Source organism: Aedes albopictus, chromosome 1, assembly GCF_035046485.1.
Source record: "Aedes albopictus strain Foshan chromosome 1, AalbF5, whole genome shotgun sequence".
NCBI lineage: Eukaryota > Metazoa > Arthropoda > Insecta > Diptera > Culicidae > Aedes > Aedes albopictus.
The window spans coordinates 274,097,945-274,115,584 of NC_085136.1; the positions used below are offsets into that span (position 1 = coordinate 274,097,945).

The window sequence follows — 17,640 nt, forward strand, 5'->3', positions numbered from 1 at the left end:
ATATCTCCGGATTCAATGAACCGAATGCAATGAAATTTTGACCATTCAAGACTTGTATAATGAGCTATGAAAAACCATTGACTTATCTTGATATTTTCAACACGGAAGAAAATTATAACGATTAGATTATTTTTCTAATAAAACACCAAATTATCCAAAACATCAACATCGTTACAAAATTCAAGATACTAATTATAATTCATTTAGTTTCCCTCTAATTGGCTTATATATAAATGCGTTTTGAAGGAAAGTAACAACATAGCCTCCAATAAATTGAAAAAGTAATGGGATGCATATTCAAAATAGACCAATTTACTAAAAAATCGTGAAAAAAATAAAATCGCTATAACTTTTTCGCTTGTTAAAAATTTCAAGTTAAGTCAAATGTTTCCCAGAGTTCATTATACAAGTCATGAATGGTCAAAATTTCATTGCAATCGGCTCATTGAATCCGGAGATATAACAGCTCAAAGTTGGCTATCGGATAATTTTATCTTTTCCAAAAATCTTTATAGCTTTGTGAAGAATTGTCCGATCTTTCCCAAATTTTGTCCACTGATACACAACTAGTTGAAGAACTTACAGTAAAAATTTGTGAATATTTGATGCACTTTTCGAAAAGTTACAGCTAGTTGAACATTTTTTGGAAAGTGAAAATTTTGCCTGTCCCGATCATTTTGTCTATCCCCTGTAGAATGCCGACCAACTGTTATTGACTATGACTGTGTATTTTGGAGAACATGCCTGCTAGTGCTAGGACTTATAGAAATATATGTATATCGTTTCTTTCATTTTAATTCTTGAATTAGGGTGTTCATCATTATCAGCTGATGCCTTAATGTTTCCCTATGCCACAATCGATTAGATAACTTTTCTCATGAAGCCTTCTTTCTTGACATGGTTCTAACCGAGCACTGTAGATATTTTTAGCTTCCCTCTCAGCTGTTGTCATTGCCAAGTTGGTCGAAAAGATGCAACCGTACCATTCAACCACGGTTCGCGTAATGTTTTTAAATATAGACGTCAATTTGATGTCAATGTCTTTCTGAAAAGCATTTTGTCGGTATATTATGTGATGTAGCTGCTACATAGCGTCACTTGGAGATAGAAGAGTGTAAACAATCGCCAACCGCTTTATTGATGGTTTCCGTTCTCACGCGAAATCTACCTAGATATATGTAACGATATCATCCTGAAAACAAATTGATTATCGATCAGCCGGTGGAAAGTTATCATTTATAATTTACACCTCTTAGCCTTTTACGGCTTTAGGAAAAGTAAGCGGCAAATATCACTCCAGACATGCCAGCAAGATGCCGTGTTACTTAAAAGTTGAATAATAATAAATAAACAAGAATGCATTTTTGATTATCACCACAATGCAACCACTTTCTACAGCCGCACCCTGAATTTCACACTCCTAGCAATGTCTACGACGCAAATAATATGTAAAACGATATCTTTTCACTAGTGTTTGTAGAATATATGATGCATGTGCATCAATTTAATAATAGGGTACCTGTACCAGTTATGGCACTACCTAAGGAAAACTATTTGTACAAAAATAACGAGAAGACCAACGAATGTCTTCAATATGTTAAAAGATAGCTTCGTTTCCATACTTTACAGAAAAAATATACAAACTGAGCCAAAATTACTTTTAGTATTCATTAGAGCGTGTTGTCAATGATAGGAACCCTGTACCAGTTATGGTTACATTTTTTAAATTCGGTTCCTTTTCGCACTATTTGCATGCATTCCTCATGGGATTAGCCATAACTGGTACACTATGGCGAAAAGGGTGCAAGGAAGCCGAAATTTTAAGGAAAATTAATTATTTCTACCTTAATTCGAGCAAAATGTGGAGTTCAAATCAGTGCAACCATCTTTTGTGAACGTGATCTATTGCTCACATTATTTTTTTCTTATTGATTAACATCATTAAAGAGTGAAAATCAACTATGACGAACAATTGATACTATAGCCATAATTGGTACACTTACCCTATACCTATTTGTCTTTACAAAAAAAGTTTTTTTTCGAAGATTTTGACAATTATTTTCTATTGCCGCACTTCGGTAATAGAACTGTCTTAAGTGACAACTGATCATTATAAAGTTAAAAACTGTCGTCAAAGTTATGGAAAGTTGAATACGGATCTTATAATATTTCTGGGATTCTAAGATAATAACGTACTTGATGGGCTATGCCGAAGGCAGCATTCGCCTGCACTGGTCTCGGTTCGGGGCCAATCGCTTCCAGTCGCCCTGAACGTTTAGGTCCTTAGGTGCTCATCAACTGCAAAATGTCTACTCGCGAGGAGCCTTCCGCGAGTCTGACGGCCTCTTTCTGGTTCTCTACTGAATATGGTTTAGCTTGTCGTTCCTTCGGCTTATGAGCGACGTGCCCAGTCCACCGCAGCCTGTCGTGTTTCATTCGCTTCACTATATTCATTTCTTTATATATAAATACTTGGTACAGTTTGTAGTTTATATGAGGCCGCCACATTTGCCGGCGAGTATTGTTCGCAGTACTTAACGTTCCAAGACTCCAAAGGCTCTCCGGTCAACTTCTTCAAACGTCCACGATTCATGGCCGCTCTCCTTCTCGCTTCTTCCTGTGCTATGTTGAACAGTTAGTTCGAAAAAGCATCACTCTGTTTCAGTTCGTCTAAGGTTACGAACGATGACAAAATTTCATCTGCAACCCGTATACTTGATTTCGATGCGTCAAGCGTCGCATGAATCAGCCTAATCAGCTTCGCCGGAAAACCATATTCAATCATAATCCGCCATAACTAGTTTCTATTCACTGAATCGTACGCCGCCTTGAAATCAACAAACGCAGATGATAAATCTGCAAGTTGTACTTCAGATATTTATCGATATTTATCTGCCTCAGGGTAAACATCTTATCCGTCGCTGATAGACCCTCTCGAAAACCCGCCTGTTATTCGCCGACGAAGGACTCCTCAATCGGTTGTCAGCCTGTTAAACAGAATTCCGGACAGAATCTCATACGCAGAATTGACAAGTATTATTCCACTGTAGTTCTCGCACTCCAATCGATGCCGTTTCTAGTATGAAGGGCAATCAACCAACCAACCATTAATTCCGCTTGATTATCTAATGGAATTCCATGAGTAGTTTATGTTTAGATACCTAAAAAAGTTGCTGATTCTTGAGATTTTTCCGGAAGTTTCTTTCGGGAATTAACCAGACACTTCTGTTCCAGAAAGTTCTCAAAGAATATGGATTCTCCATTCTGGATATTACCCTATTTTATCCAAAAAGATAATCTTGAATTTTTTTCTAAAAGGTCCTATGGATTTTTTTTTCAGAAATTCTTACGGGAATTCTTCTATATTAGTTTTTTTTCCGGAGGAGTTTCATCGGGAATTCTAGCAGCAGTTCTTTTTGGGATCTTTTTTCTGGGTTAACTCTGGAAATCTTCCAGAAGTTCCTTCTAAAAATCATCCACGAAATCCTTTTCTGAATTCTTCAAAAGTTCTTTTTGGAATCTACCAGGAATCCTCTCTAGGCGTGTTGTTATGGGATCGTTATGGGAATTTTCTAGTAAGTCCTGCTAGTAATTTTTCATAGGTTTCTTTTGGAAATCCCCCACGAGTTTCTGGCGAAAACCGAAGACCACATTATCAAGAAGACTTGCAGCACTGCTGAAAATCGGGAGTCTCTGCTAGCAGCGCCACCCCGGATGAAGGTGGCACTATTCATGATAGTATGTGTAAATTTTCATATTTGCACCAATACACTCTTACACTTTTACACAAAAGTACCACCTTAGCTCACCAGGCGGCGGTGTTGTCGGTGACGGTTGTCGTTAGTATGGGAAAATACCAGAGTTGCATGTCCTCTTAATGAAGTAGTCTTCGCGAAAACCCTAGATCAAATTCCTGGAATAATACCTAGAAGTAATTTCTAGGGTAATCCTCAAAAGTAAGGTGGGGCGAAAGTTCGACCTTAATTGATTTTTTTTTTTCAGTAAAAAGAAAATCGCGTTAGGTACTGTTCCTTTGAATTCCACTAAGAATTTGCATCCTTTGACAGATACGTATTTCGACCTCAACCGTAAGGTCGTCTGCGGTGTCTTGTACTTGACTCGACTGAAGCAGATGAAATTAAAAGAATAAGGAAATGAAACTATCTCGGCAGGGCTTTTATTTTGGGAACTTTTCCGCTATAACTCAGTCTTTTTTGAACCCATCGACAAAATTTTTAGAACGCGATGAGATAGGTATAGTACCTACCTTGATACCTTGTTGGCTACAAAGTAACTTAACTACAATGCCGAGCGTATAGTAGAGCACCATCTTCGTCGGTCTTGGGCGATGTTTCTCCAGTTTCCCCGAACGTGTAGGGATCGTAGATCTTCTTCAACCGCGTGCAGCCAGCGAGTTCGCGGCCGCCCACGAAGTCGCCTACCTCTACCGGGTTCTCTGCTGAATATTGTTTTCGCTATTCTTTCTTCCGACATTCGCACTACGTGTCCAGCCCACTGAAGTCTGCCGTATTTTATACGTTTCACAATATTCGCATCTTCGTACACTTGTCTGTGCCACACTCCATTTTCTTGTTTCCCACCGAGAATTGTCCACAGCACTTTGCGCTCAAAAACTCCAAAAGCTTTTCGGTCTACCTCCTTTAACGTCCACGCTTCGTGACCGTAGAGGGCAACCGGAAGAATGAGCGTCTTATACAGAGCGAATTTTGTTTGCGTTTGCAAGTTACGGGACCTAAGCTGACTACGCAATCCGTAAAAGGCCCTATTCGCAGCTGCAATACGCCTTTTCACTTCACGGGAAACGTCATTGTCACATGTCACAAGTATTCCAAGATAAACAAGTTCTTCAACAACTTGAAACACATTCCCATCAATCACTACCTCAGCACTAACACCACTAGGCCTGCTTCTGTCTCTACCCGCTATCATGTACTTCGTCTTGGTAGAGTTAATCATCAAGCCTATCCTCGCTGTCTCTCTCTTCAAAGGAGCATAAGCTTCCTCCACTGCCCTACGATCGATGCCGATGAAATCAATATCGTCCGCAAAACCGAGGAGCATGTGCGACCGTGTGATGATAGAGCCATTCCTCTGCACGCCTGACCTCCTAATCGCTCCTTCGAGTGCAATGTTGAACAATAAATTTGAAAGAGCATCCCCCTGCTTCAATCCATCCAAGGTCAAAAACGACGTAGACACTTCGTCCGCGATCCGAATACTTGATTTTGATCCATCCAGCGTTGCGCGTATCAGCCTAATTAGTTTCGCCGGAAAACCATGTTCTGACATTATCTGCCAAAGCTCATTTCTTTTCACTGAATCGTACGCTGCTTTAAAAACAATGAACAGATGGTGAGTCTGCAAGTTATATTCCCGAAATTTATCTAGGATCATCCGCAGGGTAAACATTTGATCCGTCGTTGATCGGCCCTCATGAAAACCAGCCTGGTATTCGCCGACGAAGGACTCCTCAAGAGGTCGCAGTCTGTTGAACAGGACACGCGACAGTATCTTATACGCCGAATTTATAAGGGTAATCCCTCTATAATTGGCGCACTCCAGTATGTGCCCTTACTTGTAGATTGGGCATATGACTGGGCAATTCTTCATCCGCCCAAATCTTTATAATAATCTGGTGGATTGATTGATGTAGCTGCTAGCTTCCGTGCTTAAGAAATTCGACCGGGATTTCGTCCTTCCCAGCAGCCTTGCTGTTTTTCAGCTCCTTAAGGGCCTTTTTAACCTCATCCAGTGTTGGTGGTTCCAGTGCTTGACTGTCATCCATTATGTTAATCCTGTTCCTGGGTGCTCCTTCTCTGCTACCATTCAACAAATCTTCGAAGTGCTCCTTCCACCTGGCTGCCACCATTGTTTTGTCTGTCAGCAAATTTCCTTCTCGGTCATTGCACATGGCGGGCACTGGCGCAGTCTTGTGCCGCGCGCCATTGACAGTTGCATAAAACCTCCGCATATCGTTCCTGTCCATACTTTCCTGCGCTTAGCAATAACATTCTCTTCGTGTTGCCGTTTTTTCCTGCGGTAGATTCGTTTCTCTTCTGCTCTTGCAACCCTGTACCGCTCTCTGTTCTGCCGGGTACCGGCCACAAGCATTCGACTTCTAGCGGCATTCTTTTCGTTCGTCTCGTTGGCAGTCCTCGTCAAACCAACCATTACGTTGGCGTCGCTGAGCGGTACCAATCACCTCTTGCGCTGTTGTTGTCACTGCTTCGTGGATAATTCCCCATAAGCTGTTGACATCTCCAGATCCGTTGGTCTCTCCTATCCTCTCGTCTAGCTTCTGATGGTACTGTGCAGCAACCCCTTCGGCTGACAAGCGCTGGATATTGAAACGCATCGTCCTGTTGTTTCTTGAACTCGTGACGCTGGATAATCGCGCCCGAATTTTAGCGGCTACAAGATAATGATCCGAGTCGATATTCGGGCCTCTGTAGGACCTCACATCTATGACGTCCGAGAAATGCCGCCCGTTGACCCGCACGTGGTCTATCTGGGAGCAAGTGTCACCACTCGGGTGTCGCCAGGTGTGTTTTCGGATATTCTTACGTGCGAAGTAGGTACTGCTGATTGCCATCCCTCTAGCAGCAGCGAATGTCACAAGGCACAGACCATTATCGTTGGTAACAGAATGAAGGCTTTCCGTTCCAATGACAGGCCGAAAGAAACTTTCTCTGCCGATCTGCGCATTTGCATCTCCGATGACTATTTTGACATCTTGTTTTGGGCACTCTCCGTAGGCCTTATCAAGGCTCTCATAGAACTCATCCTTCATGTCATCGGGTTTGTCGTTCGTTGGCGCATAGATGCTGATCAGGCTGTAGTTGAAGAACTTGCCCTTCATCCTCAACACACAGATTCGGTCGCTTATCGGCTTCCACCGAATAACTCGCTTCATCTGCTTCCCGATCACTATAAAGCCAACTCCACGTTCTGCCTTATCGCCGCCGCTGTAGTAGATGTGGTACTTGAATGAAGTGTTGGCGATGGGATCCACCGCTCGGAATTCGCGTTCTCCAGTTTTGGGCCAGCGTATCTCCTGGATAGCGGCCACATTAACGCCGACATTACGCAGTTCACGAGCCAGGAGCCCAACACGTGCGGGTTCATTCAAAGTTCTCACGTTCCAAGATCCGACTTTCCAATCGTTGTCCTTTATTCGTTGCCGGGTCTGTTGCCGTTGAATCAATCCGTTTACTCTACTATTGCTTTTCTGGGTGTTTGAAGGTTTTCAGCAGGCTACCTTACCGGGGCCGCGCTGCCTACATTGCGTTGAAGGGGCTGCCTTCTTAGGTATAGCTGACGCAATACAGCATTTCATACTCAGCCGCTGGATGCCAGAACAGACGCTGTTTGAGCCGCACCTCCTTGGTGAACAGACGCTCGGATCGTACCTCCTCAATCTAGCTGAAGTCAGAAGGACAACAGTGCCCAGGCTGCACTACCAGCTAAGCACACAACTCTTAGCTGGCGGTCTTTGTCATCGTTTGACCCGTGGAAGCATGAGGTAGGAACTTGTGAGGACCAGAGCTATGTTGGATGCTCTCCTTATCGACTCACCGTTTTGCAGCCCAAAGTAAACTATCTACAAAACGCTTATTAGACCGATAGTTCGCGACCATAGAGGCATGGACTCTACGCGCAGAGGAACTTGGACCCTTGGACCCTTGGAATTTTCAAACGGAGGAAATGGAACACAAGACTGGAAGAAGGCGAATGAATCACGAACTGCATCAGCTGCTGAGAGACCCAAACCATTGTCCACACCGCGAAATTGGGAGGATACGGTAGGCGGGTCACGTCAACAGGATGTCGGATAGCAACCCGACTCAAATGATTCTCGAGAGTCATCCGTCCTAGGTGGGTCGATCAAATGGAGGACGATTTGCGAACCCTTCTCGCAGGGTGTGGAACTAGAACACAGTCATGGACCGAGTAGTAAGGAGACGACTGCTATATACAGCAGAGGACACTCAGATTTAGTCTGATCTGTAAGTATGTAAGACTTCAGAAACCTGAATCTTCAGGACATTCTGCTGTTCATGACCCGCTGCACAGTGGGAAAAAATATGTATAAAACGCGAATAAATTCTATATCTCTGCTCGGAGTGGATGGATTCAAATGAATTTTTGACACGAACTGCCAAACTCTCTACAGTTTCAGATAAGGAGGGTGTCATTCGCCGCACGATGCTGGAAATCAGTGTATTTAGAAGCTGAGAATCTTGCAAAAATCAACGGTTGAAAAGTTATTAAAAAAGCGCACGAAATCGGCAAAATAAAACACTGTGCATTGGTGAATTTCCATCAAACATCCCTGTTAAAATTCTGATGAAATCTCTGAAATAGATTATTAAATTTCCGTTCGACTTTATTAAAAACCCTTCCGTAACCATCCCCCTAAGAAAAGTTCGGAAAAACACTCTTTTCGCTATAACTTTTTTTTGTTTTCCAATATTTTTCAACCAAATTTTAACACAAGAAGTACATATCTATCAAATTAAGGGATTTGCTAAGGATTTTTGGAATGGACACCTGGTTCCGGAGTTATTTCGGAATCAAAAGGGGTCATTGGAATTGTCCATATTGGGAAAAGTGAATTTTCGATAAGGGAAACGTTAGTTTTCAGACTAAGTGGACTAGAATGTTAGAAAAGTATGTCTGAAAGTTCATCCCGGTCATTAAGTGTCTTGGAACCAGTTTTACGGATGTTCCGAGGAACTGGTTCTGTGTTCTATTTTTGAATATTATTCATTACTATCATACGACATCTCAAACTTCGTCATTTTTCAGCTATTTTTGTGATATTCGAAATACTTTTGGCCATTTTGGAACCAATTTGCGGACTTTACGGGAATCGGTGCCGGTGGTTCCGCAGTCCATTTTTCGAAGATGAATAAACACCATCATGCGACATGTCAAGCTTCATGATTTTGAAACTTATACCATATGAATACATTTGACCATTTTGGAATCCGTTTACCGATTTTCCGGAATCAAGTTTCAGGGCCAAGTTTTAAAAATGGTTCAATACTGTCATGCGACTCTTTATACATCGGCTTTTAAAATACACTATATGTACTGTTGTATGGGATTCCTCCTGGCATTCTTGCTGGATTCTGTCGAACAATCTTCCTACAATTCCTTCAAAAAATTCTCCTGCGATTCCTTCAGGGACTCCTCCATGGACTTCTCCAGAGTACCTCTACCGATTCCTCCAAGGATGTCTATAGGCATTCCTGTTGGCATATATTCAAGGAATTTCATTTAGCATTCCCCCAGCCATTTCTGATGGGATTTCAGAGACATATTATCTCCCGAAATTCTTGTTCTACAGATTTTAGAATCCTTGAATGTTTGCCTTGAATCATCCCAGCAAGAGATTTTTGGAAGGAATCCTAGAAGAAATTCTTAGGAGAATCCCTAGAATAATGCCGGGAGGTATAATTATAGTAAGAATTTCTGGAGGACCACAGCAGGAATTGCTTGAGGAAGGCCAAGAGTAGTTCCTGAAGGAATACCGTGAGAAATTTATGGGGAAATCTTTGGATAAAATCTCCAGGATAAAACATTCTGGAGTAATTACCGGATGAACTTCTGGAGGAATCTTAGGAAAAATCTCTGTTAGAAATCTCAGAAGGGTTCTGGAATTTCTAGATTCTAGTATTTTTAACAGAAATCCTATTCAGGAATTTCTAAAGAAACCCCATCAGGAATGTCTGGAAAATCAAAAGGAAAATTTCGCGAAGAAATACCTAGAGAGATACCTCGAGAAGTCCCTGAAAGAACCGGTAGAGTATTCTGAAGGATCCACAGAGAAGACCCTGATGGAACACAGGAGAAATTTCTGAAAAAAAATCTCAGAAAGATTTCCCGAAAAATTCCAGCAAGATGGCCAAGATAAATGCATAGAGCAATTACTAAAATCATTCCTGGAGAATATCCTGGAGGAGGAATTGCTGGAAGAATCACAGGAGGAGTTAATTGAGAAATCTTCAAGGGAAGGCCAAGAGGAGTTTCAGCAGAAATTCCTAATGAATTTGTGGAGGAATTCTTGGATAAAATCTCTGGACGATTTCCTGGATGAGCCCTTGAAGAAATCCCTGAAAAAAAAACAACTGAAGGAATTTTTAGAAGAATTCCAGGAAGATTGCCCGGAAGGATCACAGCAAGAAAGACAGGAAAAAGCTCTAGAGGAATCCCTAGCAGAACTTCTGAAGGACCACAGTTAGAATTTCTGGAGGAGTCTTAGCAAGGATAGCTGGAAGAACCACAGGAATAGTGCGTGAGGAACCCCAGCTGGAATTTCTAGAGGAATTGCACGAAGCGCTCCTGGAGGAATCCCATGGCAAATAACTGGAGGAATCCCTGGATAAAATCTTTGAAGGAAGACGATTCTCCGGAAGAACTTAGAATGTCCGAAATATTGCCATGCTTAATCCCAGCAAAAATTCCTGAAGAAATCCCACGAGAAATCCCTTGAAGATCTCCTGGTGGTATAACAGTAATTACTGAAGGATTCCTAGGGGAATTGCTGGTAAAACCACAGTTGCAATTGCTTGACGGATCCCAGCTGAAATCTCTGGATAAAATCTCTGAAGATGTTCCTGGAGAAATCACTGGAGATACTTCTGAGACAATCCATGGAATATTGCCTTAAATGATCCCACTAAGAGGTTTTTAAGAGTTTTTTTTAATTATAATCTTTTTTTATTTTTTATGAAAACGATTTTCCTCCGTAGGAGCAATTATTTTAAGGCGAAACCGGAAGCATTTCCTCATTTTTTGGTTTTTGATTTTTATTAAATAACGTTGCAATATTTTTAGATTCGATTTTCGTGCACATGTAGAGTATGGATATCTTCTGAATTTTTTACGCGGTAGAAAATGTTTTTCGTTTTTGCAGAAACCATTTTTGAACAAAATTTCACTAAAAAATGGTTTTTGCAAAAACGAAAAACATTTTCTACCGCGTAAAAAAATCAGAAGATACCCTGATCCATACTCCACATGTGCACGAAACCCGATTTTAAAAATATTGCTTCGTTATTTAATAAAAATCAAAAACCAAAAAAAATGAGGAAATGCTTCCAGTTTCGCCTTAAGTGGTTGCCCCTTACTACTAATTTCCAAACTTCGTCTAATTTTTGCGTTTTTTTGAACTTTTTTTACCAAAAGGCTATTTGCAGTTCAGTAGGAAAACATAAGCCTATCTTCATGCATAGAAAATTCATTGCCTGTATTTCCTAAGAAACCGCTTTTCTTTGGTCGCAGTATGAAGTTGTTAAGAAATGATTCAAATGATATTCTCTGTTCTACCAGTATTCACCAAGAAATATCTTGAGCGATTCCTGTTGAACACGAAATTGGGCTTAAGAATTTGTGGAAGAAATAAAATGGTTTGGGGACACCTAAAACTTGCTCCCCTTCCCATTTTTTGAAGATCATTTCCAATTTAGAAATTGAAAAATAAATAGAGAATGTTAGTAGACTGATTTTAAAATTAAATGTTCCTCTTGAACTCATGTTACTGGCTACAACTATGTGTATTTTTTTCCCTTTAAAAAAAGATTCCCAACATTTTATTCGTGAAGGAAAATTAGAATTTGTTGAGCTATGGCTTTCTAAAATTTTGTGTATACTTTTCTGGAAACTGCCCCTTATGACTATTATTCCGAACTCCGCCAATGTATTATATTATTTTTCTTATATAGTACATCGTCTCAAGATGCTTTTCGTGGAAAAAAGCCATTATTTACCTAAAATACCTAAATTACAGAAACATATTTAAAGACACCTTTCTCATCACTCCCCCCCCCCCACCCCCTTCACTATTTCCTTGCTACGACTATGCCTAATACTTTCAAGGTGGGTTCTGGTGTCTAACAAGGATAATAAATCTATAAATCTATCTATATATATAAAAATGAGTTTGAAGTTCCTTTGAGGCAACAAAACTCAAGAACGGACGGACCGATCAGCATGAGTCTTGCATGGTTTGATTCATATTTGTGGTGGCTGTGTTTATATGTACAAAAAGTTACGAAACTCAATTAGAAAAGTAAAAAAAATGATAAAGTACTGATTTTTCATGAGCTGAGAAGGAAATCAACACGATCGAAATGAAACCAATCTAGAGTGCGGTGCTATTTTGAGCTCAACAGTTGTCAAACCACCACAAAACGGCAGGACGAAGTTTGCGGGACAGCTAGTAAAGAATAATTTTTGATTTAATGGCTGAGAAATTAGTATGGAATATTGATTATTTGTAGTGATTTGAGAACTCAATTTCTCTGCCCCTTGTGAGCACATATCACTGGCTACGCCTATGTGTAATATTTTTCTCGATAATGCAAGTTTCTCAGCTTCTAGATGGCGCTATAAAATTGATTATTTGTTACTTTATGGTCAAGTTATGATTTTTTGAAATTTTTGGACAATTTTGGAAGAATTGCCCCTTATTACTGTTTTTCCTGACTCCGCCCATGATTTGCAATTTTTCTTGGAAGTACCCCACCTGAAGATTCTAACCGTGGAAGAAAATCATGATTTGCTTGAAAAACGGGGCCCCATTTGCCCTTATCCTTGCTACGACTATGTTCGATATTTTTTCTAGAAAGGGGAGTGTTGGTGGTTTCCAATGGTGTAAGAAAATTGTAATTATATGGAATATCAGCAGAGATATAAGCATTTAAAATAGTGTAACGCTGTTTTGAAGGAGGTGCCTCCCTTTGCAGAGCCCTTTTTATCGTTTTTCCTCGCTACGACTATGTATGAGAAATTATTATGAAAGCTGAGGCCCCAAGGTTTTCGGCAATATAAAAATTTTTACATTTAGGTATAAAACGAAGAAGATATGATTTTTCTAAAAATTAGTGTAACGGTGTTTTGTAGGCACCGTCTTCTGAGGCTATTTTTTTAGCACCGCCGCCTGAGAGTTAATCCTATTTTTTCTCCTTTAATTCTTATTCCAGGTACGGCGTCCGCTGCGTAAGCTCGGTGGTGCCCGATATGAAGCTGCCGGAATATCCCCTCGTCAATGAACCCGTTCTGACCTACAAAAAAGGATCCAAAGAGCGCAAAGAACTGGAGGCGGCCCTCAAAAAGACCGCCTCCGCCGTAGAAGATGTCCCCATCATCATCGGCAGCGAAGAGTTCCGCACCAACAATGTACGGCATCAGGTGATGCCGCACAACCACAGCCAGAAGATCGCCCAATTCTACTGGGCCGACAAGAAGCTCGTGGAAAAAGCCATCAAGACTGCCACCGAAACGCAGGTTAAGTGGGACCGGACACCGATCAGCGAGCGGGTCAAGATCTGGCAGAAGGCCGCCGACCTGATGGCCGGGCCGTACCGAGCGGAACTGAACGCCGCCACCATGCTCGGACAGGCCAAGACTGTGATCCAGGCGGAAATCGACTCAGCGGCTGAGTTGATTGATTTTATTAGGTAACAGAGGGCTCTTTCTTTGTTGAATTAAGCTAATCTTCATAATTTGATTTATTAGGATGAACACCGTGTATCTGAAGGAGGCCAGCAAATATCAACCGATCAGCGAAAACAGCAAAGTGACGAAGAACTCGTTACGATTCCGGGGCATCGATGGATTCATCGCCGCCGTCAGTCCGTTCAACTTTACCGCCATCGGTGGCAACCTAGCGTATACTCCTGCTTTGATGGTAAGTTATCGCAAATTCAGAGAAACCAAAAAGATGGCTTTTTCTACCCTTTGTTCCATTGTAGGGCAACGGAGTCCTGTGGAAGCCTTCGGACACGGCTCTCCTCTCGAACTACGTTATCTTTAAGATCATGCGTGAGGCCGGTGTCCCACCCGGTGTGGTCAACTTCATTCCAACCGATGGTCCCGTCTTTGGCGACACTATTACCGCGTCGCCCCACCTAGCCGGTATCAACTTCACCGGCTCCGTACCGTAAGTGTCCACTTGAAGATTCACGGCTTCCAATTGTATCTCATCAAATTGTTCAACTTCACAGAACCTTCAACCGGCTGTGGCGTCAGGTTGGCGAAAACATCAACATCTACAACAACTTCCCCCGACTGATTGGCGAGTGCGGTGGCAAGAACTACCACTTTGTGCATCCGTCGGCGGATGTTCAGTCGGTCGTCAACGGAACCATCCGATCGTCGTTCGAGTTCTGCGGACAAAAGTGTTCCGCATGCTCGCGCATGTACGTCCCCGAGTCGCTGTGGCCACAGGTTAAGGAAGGTCTGATTAAGACCCGCGACACGCTCAAGATCGGAGACGTAACGGACTTCTCCACCTTCACGTCGGCGGTCATCGACGACAAAGCATTTAGCCGTATCAAGTCGTACATCGATCACGCCAAGAGCTCGAAGAACCTGCAGATCCTGGCCGGTGGCAAGTGCGACGACAGCAAGGGATACTTCATCGAACCGACGATCGTGCAGTCGACCGACCCGAAGGACAAAATCATGACCGAGGAAATCTTCGGCCCGGTGCTGAGCATCTACGTGTACAAGGACAAGGATCTGGATCAAACGATGAAGCTGGTCGGCAACTCGACGAGGTTCGCCCTGACCGGTGCCGTGTTCTCCAAGGATGAGTAAGTGGGCGCTAGCATTGGTTACCTTCAGGGTTGATGCCATTCAAATTGTCTTCGATTTCAGAGGGTTCCTAAAGCGTGCATTGGAGGAGTTCAAGCTAACGGCTGGAAACTTCTATCTGAACGACAAGTCAACGGGATCCGTAGTTGGACAGCAGCCGTTTGGCGGTGGTCGAATGTCAGGTAAGTCATAGCCTTTGTTGAAGTAGAGAAAACAGGCGAAAAAGTCAAAAAGAGAAATTTACTCGCACATAACTCTAGTTCTCGGGTGTGAGGAATATCATCCTGAGGTATCCAAGAAATAAGGCGTAAGCTGTTTTACGATAGAGATGATTCACACCTTGTGCCGTCACGAATGAACTTCATAGTTTAAAGTAGGGTAGGACGGGGCAAGATGGCCACCCGGGGCAAGATGAGCACCCCTCCGTTTTACTACTTTTATGATGAATTTTGCCCAAACAACTTTATAATCCGTTAGAATAATGTTCATCCTGTTTGTAAACCTGATAAAAGGTACTTCATAATGAACGATTGAAAAAATATCGTCAAGTTAGTCAATAGCATCGATTTTTAGCATTTTCTTATAAGAAATCAGCAGAAAAAAATAAGGTTTTTATGTTAGAATCAAATTTTTACCATAATTCTGGTTATCAGCCAACATTACTAGCTTACTGCAAAGCATTTTAATTTACATTAGAATTTTTTTTCTAAAAACAAACATTAAAATTTATTCAATTTTAGTTATTTACCTATAGTGGGGCAAGATGAGCACCCATTACTCCCCATCAAGGGAATATAGAAAATATTTAGAAATTATTGTAATCCACTCAATAGTGCCGAACATAGGTTTCCGTGACCTCTGCAACTATTTGGTTGCGCAAATTCCTAAAAATAAGCTACTTAATAATCGTTTATTGTTTTTCGGGTCATTTTGTATGAAGTATTATGAAACCGCATTTTTTTTATAATCGAAAAAAATATGATAATTTTAGAACGTGATACCATAGCTATAAACAAGGTTCACTATATCAATCACTGTATGGCCAATTTATTGTTAAAATATTGGGATTTTAATGAAGTGCTCTTCTTGCCCCGTAGCATGTTCAAACTGACCATAAAACATCTTTTTTGTTTAGTCAAATAAATCATACTTATTGTGAATTTTGAACCCTCCCATGTTTATGGGTGATAGAAAACATGATATAGAAAGGAACTACTGAGAGGTACTTTGAAAATTTGTGTTAACTTTCAATAAACTCAACGTGATCCTTAGGGTGCTCATCTTGCCCCGCCCTACCCTAACGTTAACAAAAATGGCCACAGCTTCTTCTCATACTGCAGATGGCAAAGCTGACACCTAATAAATAGGTCGTGTTCGGTTTTCCACGAAAGATTAGTTAAGTTAAAATTCTGGGTATCTGACACTTATTCTTACAACCACGTGGTGCCCCTTTTCTTGTATAAACTGGTTGTCTACTGAACCTTATATAAATGTATTTTTTAGTATGGTCTATTAATTTTCTCCTTTTGGCCCTACTTCTCTCAGCCCCTACAGTGTTACAACTGTTGCGGGTTCAGGCATAGTAGGAAGGGGTACAACTCCAATACTCAATGTTGAGTTCATTTAGGCACCCACGCCACTGAAGGTATTGATTGTGTGCGTTCAAAACGCAAATACCTATCAAATGCGGGAACACCACATGCGGTAAGATTTTTCAACAAACAACCCGAAGTCAGCGGGAGTCAGCGTGATATAGAGTATGGTTGGTAAGTTGCCTTTGGAAACACTGTGTTACCGCGTTTGAAGCGCATTTGGCCATTGTTTGCATCTTGAACGCACACAGCAATAAATGTAGAGCAAAGGATTTCTGCTCTAACTGCCATGGCAATCATCCGCCTAGCGCCTACCAATCGTAAGTTCCGTATTTACGAGCAGGAAACTGAAGTTCTCAAGTTACAGTCTGGCCTTGGGCTCTCTTTCCGAGAGGCCAAAAAAGTCTGGAACAGCGATAAATACGAAAGATTGGGGAGCGGGCGGGGCTGCATGGTCTTACGGCGCAAGTCGTATAGACTATGTCTAAGCGTACAACCAGAGTAGACGCGCAAGGCGGCACCTAAGTCCAAAGAGGCGGACGTAGCCAAGCCTTCTAAGGCACCAGCCGTGGGCAGAAAACAGAAAGCCCATAAAATCACCAATAAAGTTGGCGCAGGGGTTGATCTACCTGATGGCAAGTGTAAGGAAACACTGCTTCTCCAGTAACATGTAAAAAAGAGATCTCCCATATGAATAGGAAATGCGGTTGAGCCTTAGAGACGATTGCTCGTATCGGAAGGACTGTAAGCAACCTTTTGGATAACTTGAGAAAGCTGGTGGAGCCACTCCTGAAACAGAAAGTGACCTGCCCCTTACGAGTCCTAAGCGGAAGCTCACCTATCTCTAAAGGTCCCCACCCCCAGTGGCAAGAGCTGCATCCGGCACCGATCCTTCCCATGGCCTTGGTACCGGATTGCGAAAATGATATCACCGAGAACAACCAATCAAACTACAGTCACTATAGGTCTATACAGTCTGGCGGATGGACCTATCGGAGCCAATTGAACATGTCATTTCGAGAGAGCTTGAATACGAAGGGAGTATTGTGTCCGTAAAGCTATTAAACTTATGTTCTGAAAACACAAAGTCTTTCGAAAGCTTGAACTTTTTCTAGTGTTGGCAGTATATACTCCTGTTGCCAGTTCTTAAGATTTTCTATTCGCCACTGTAGGTATATATAGTGACTATAATCGAAACCGGGCCGCCATCAAACCGGACGTCGCACAATCAAGTCGCGACGTGACCCAACTCGCGACATTTTCGAATCATGTGAAAAGTAGTGCGCATCCTTCCCGTTGTTGTCAGCAACACAGTGCACTAGATGCGAAACAGTTGCGACACTTGTGGTCCAAGAAAATGGCAATTTTTGATTGAATGGCTGTCTTGATTCCAACCGACAGACAATAAAACCCATGGCAAACA

The 17,640-nt window shown here is 41.9% G+C and overlaps 1 protein-coding gene across 1 annotated transcript in view; it reads left to right on the forward strand.

Moving 5' to 3' along the window:
• Window positions 1-17,640, forward strand: part of LOC115263769 (delta-1-pyrroline-5-carboxylate dehydrogenase, mitochondrial) — a 33,572-nt gene that overhangs the window by 9,426 nt on the left and 6,506 nt on the right. Inside the window, exons 2-6 of the mRNA XM_062846785.1 lie at window positions 13,011-13,487; window positions 13,546-13,717; window positions 13,782-13,969; window positions 14,034-14,624; window positions 14,689-14,807. Coding sequence (XP_062702769.1) covers window positions 13,011-13,487; window positions 13,546-13,717; window positions 13,782-13,969; window positions 14,034-14,624; window positions 14,689-14,807 — 1,547 coding nt within the window. The remainder of the gene's footprint in view (window positions 1-13,010; window positions 13,488-13,545; window positions 13,718-13,781; window positions 13,970-14,033; window positions 14,625-14,688; window positions 14,808-17,640) is intronic.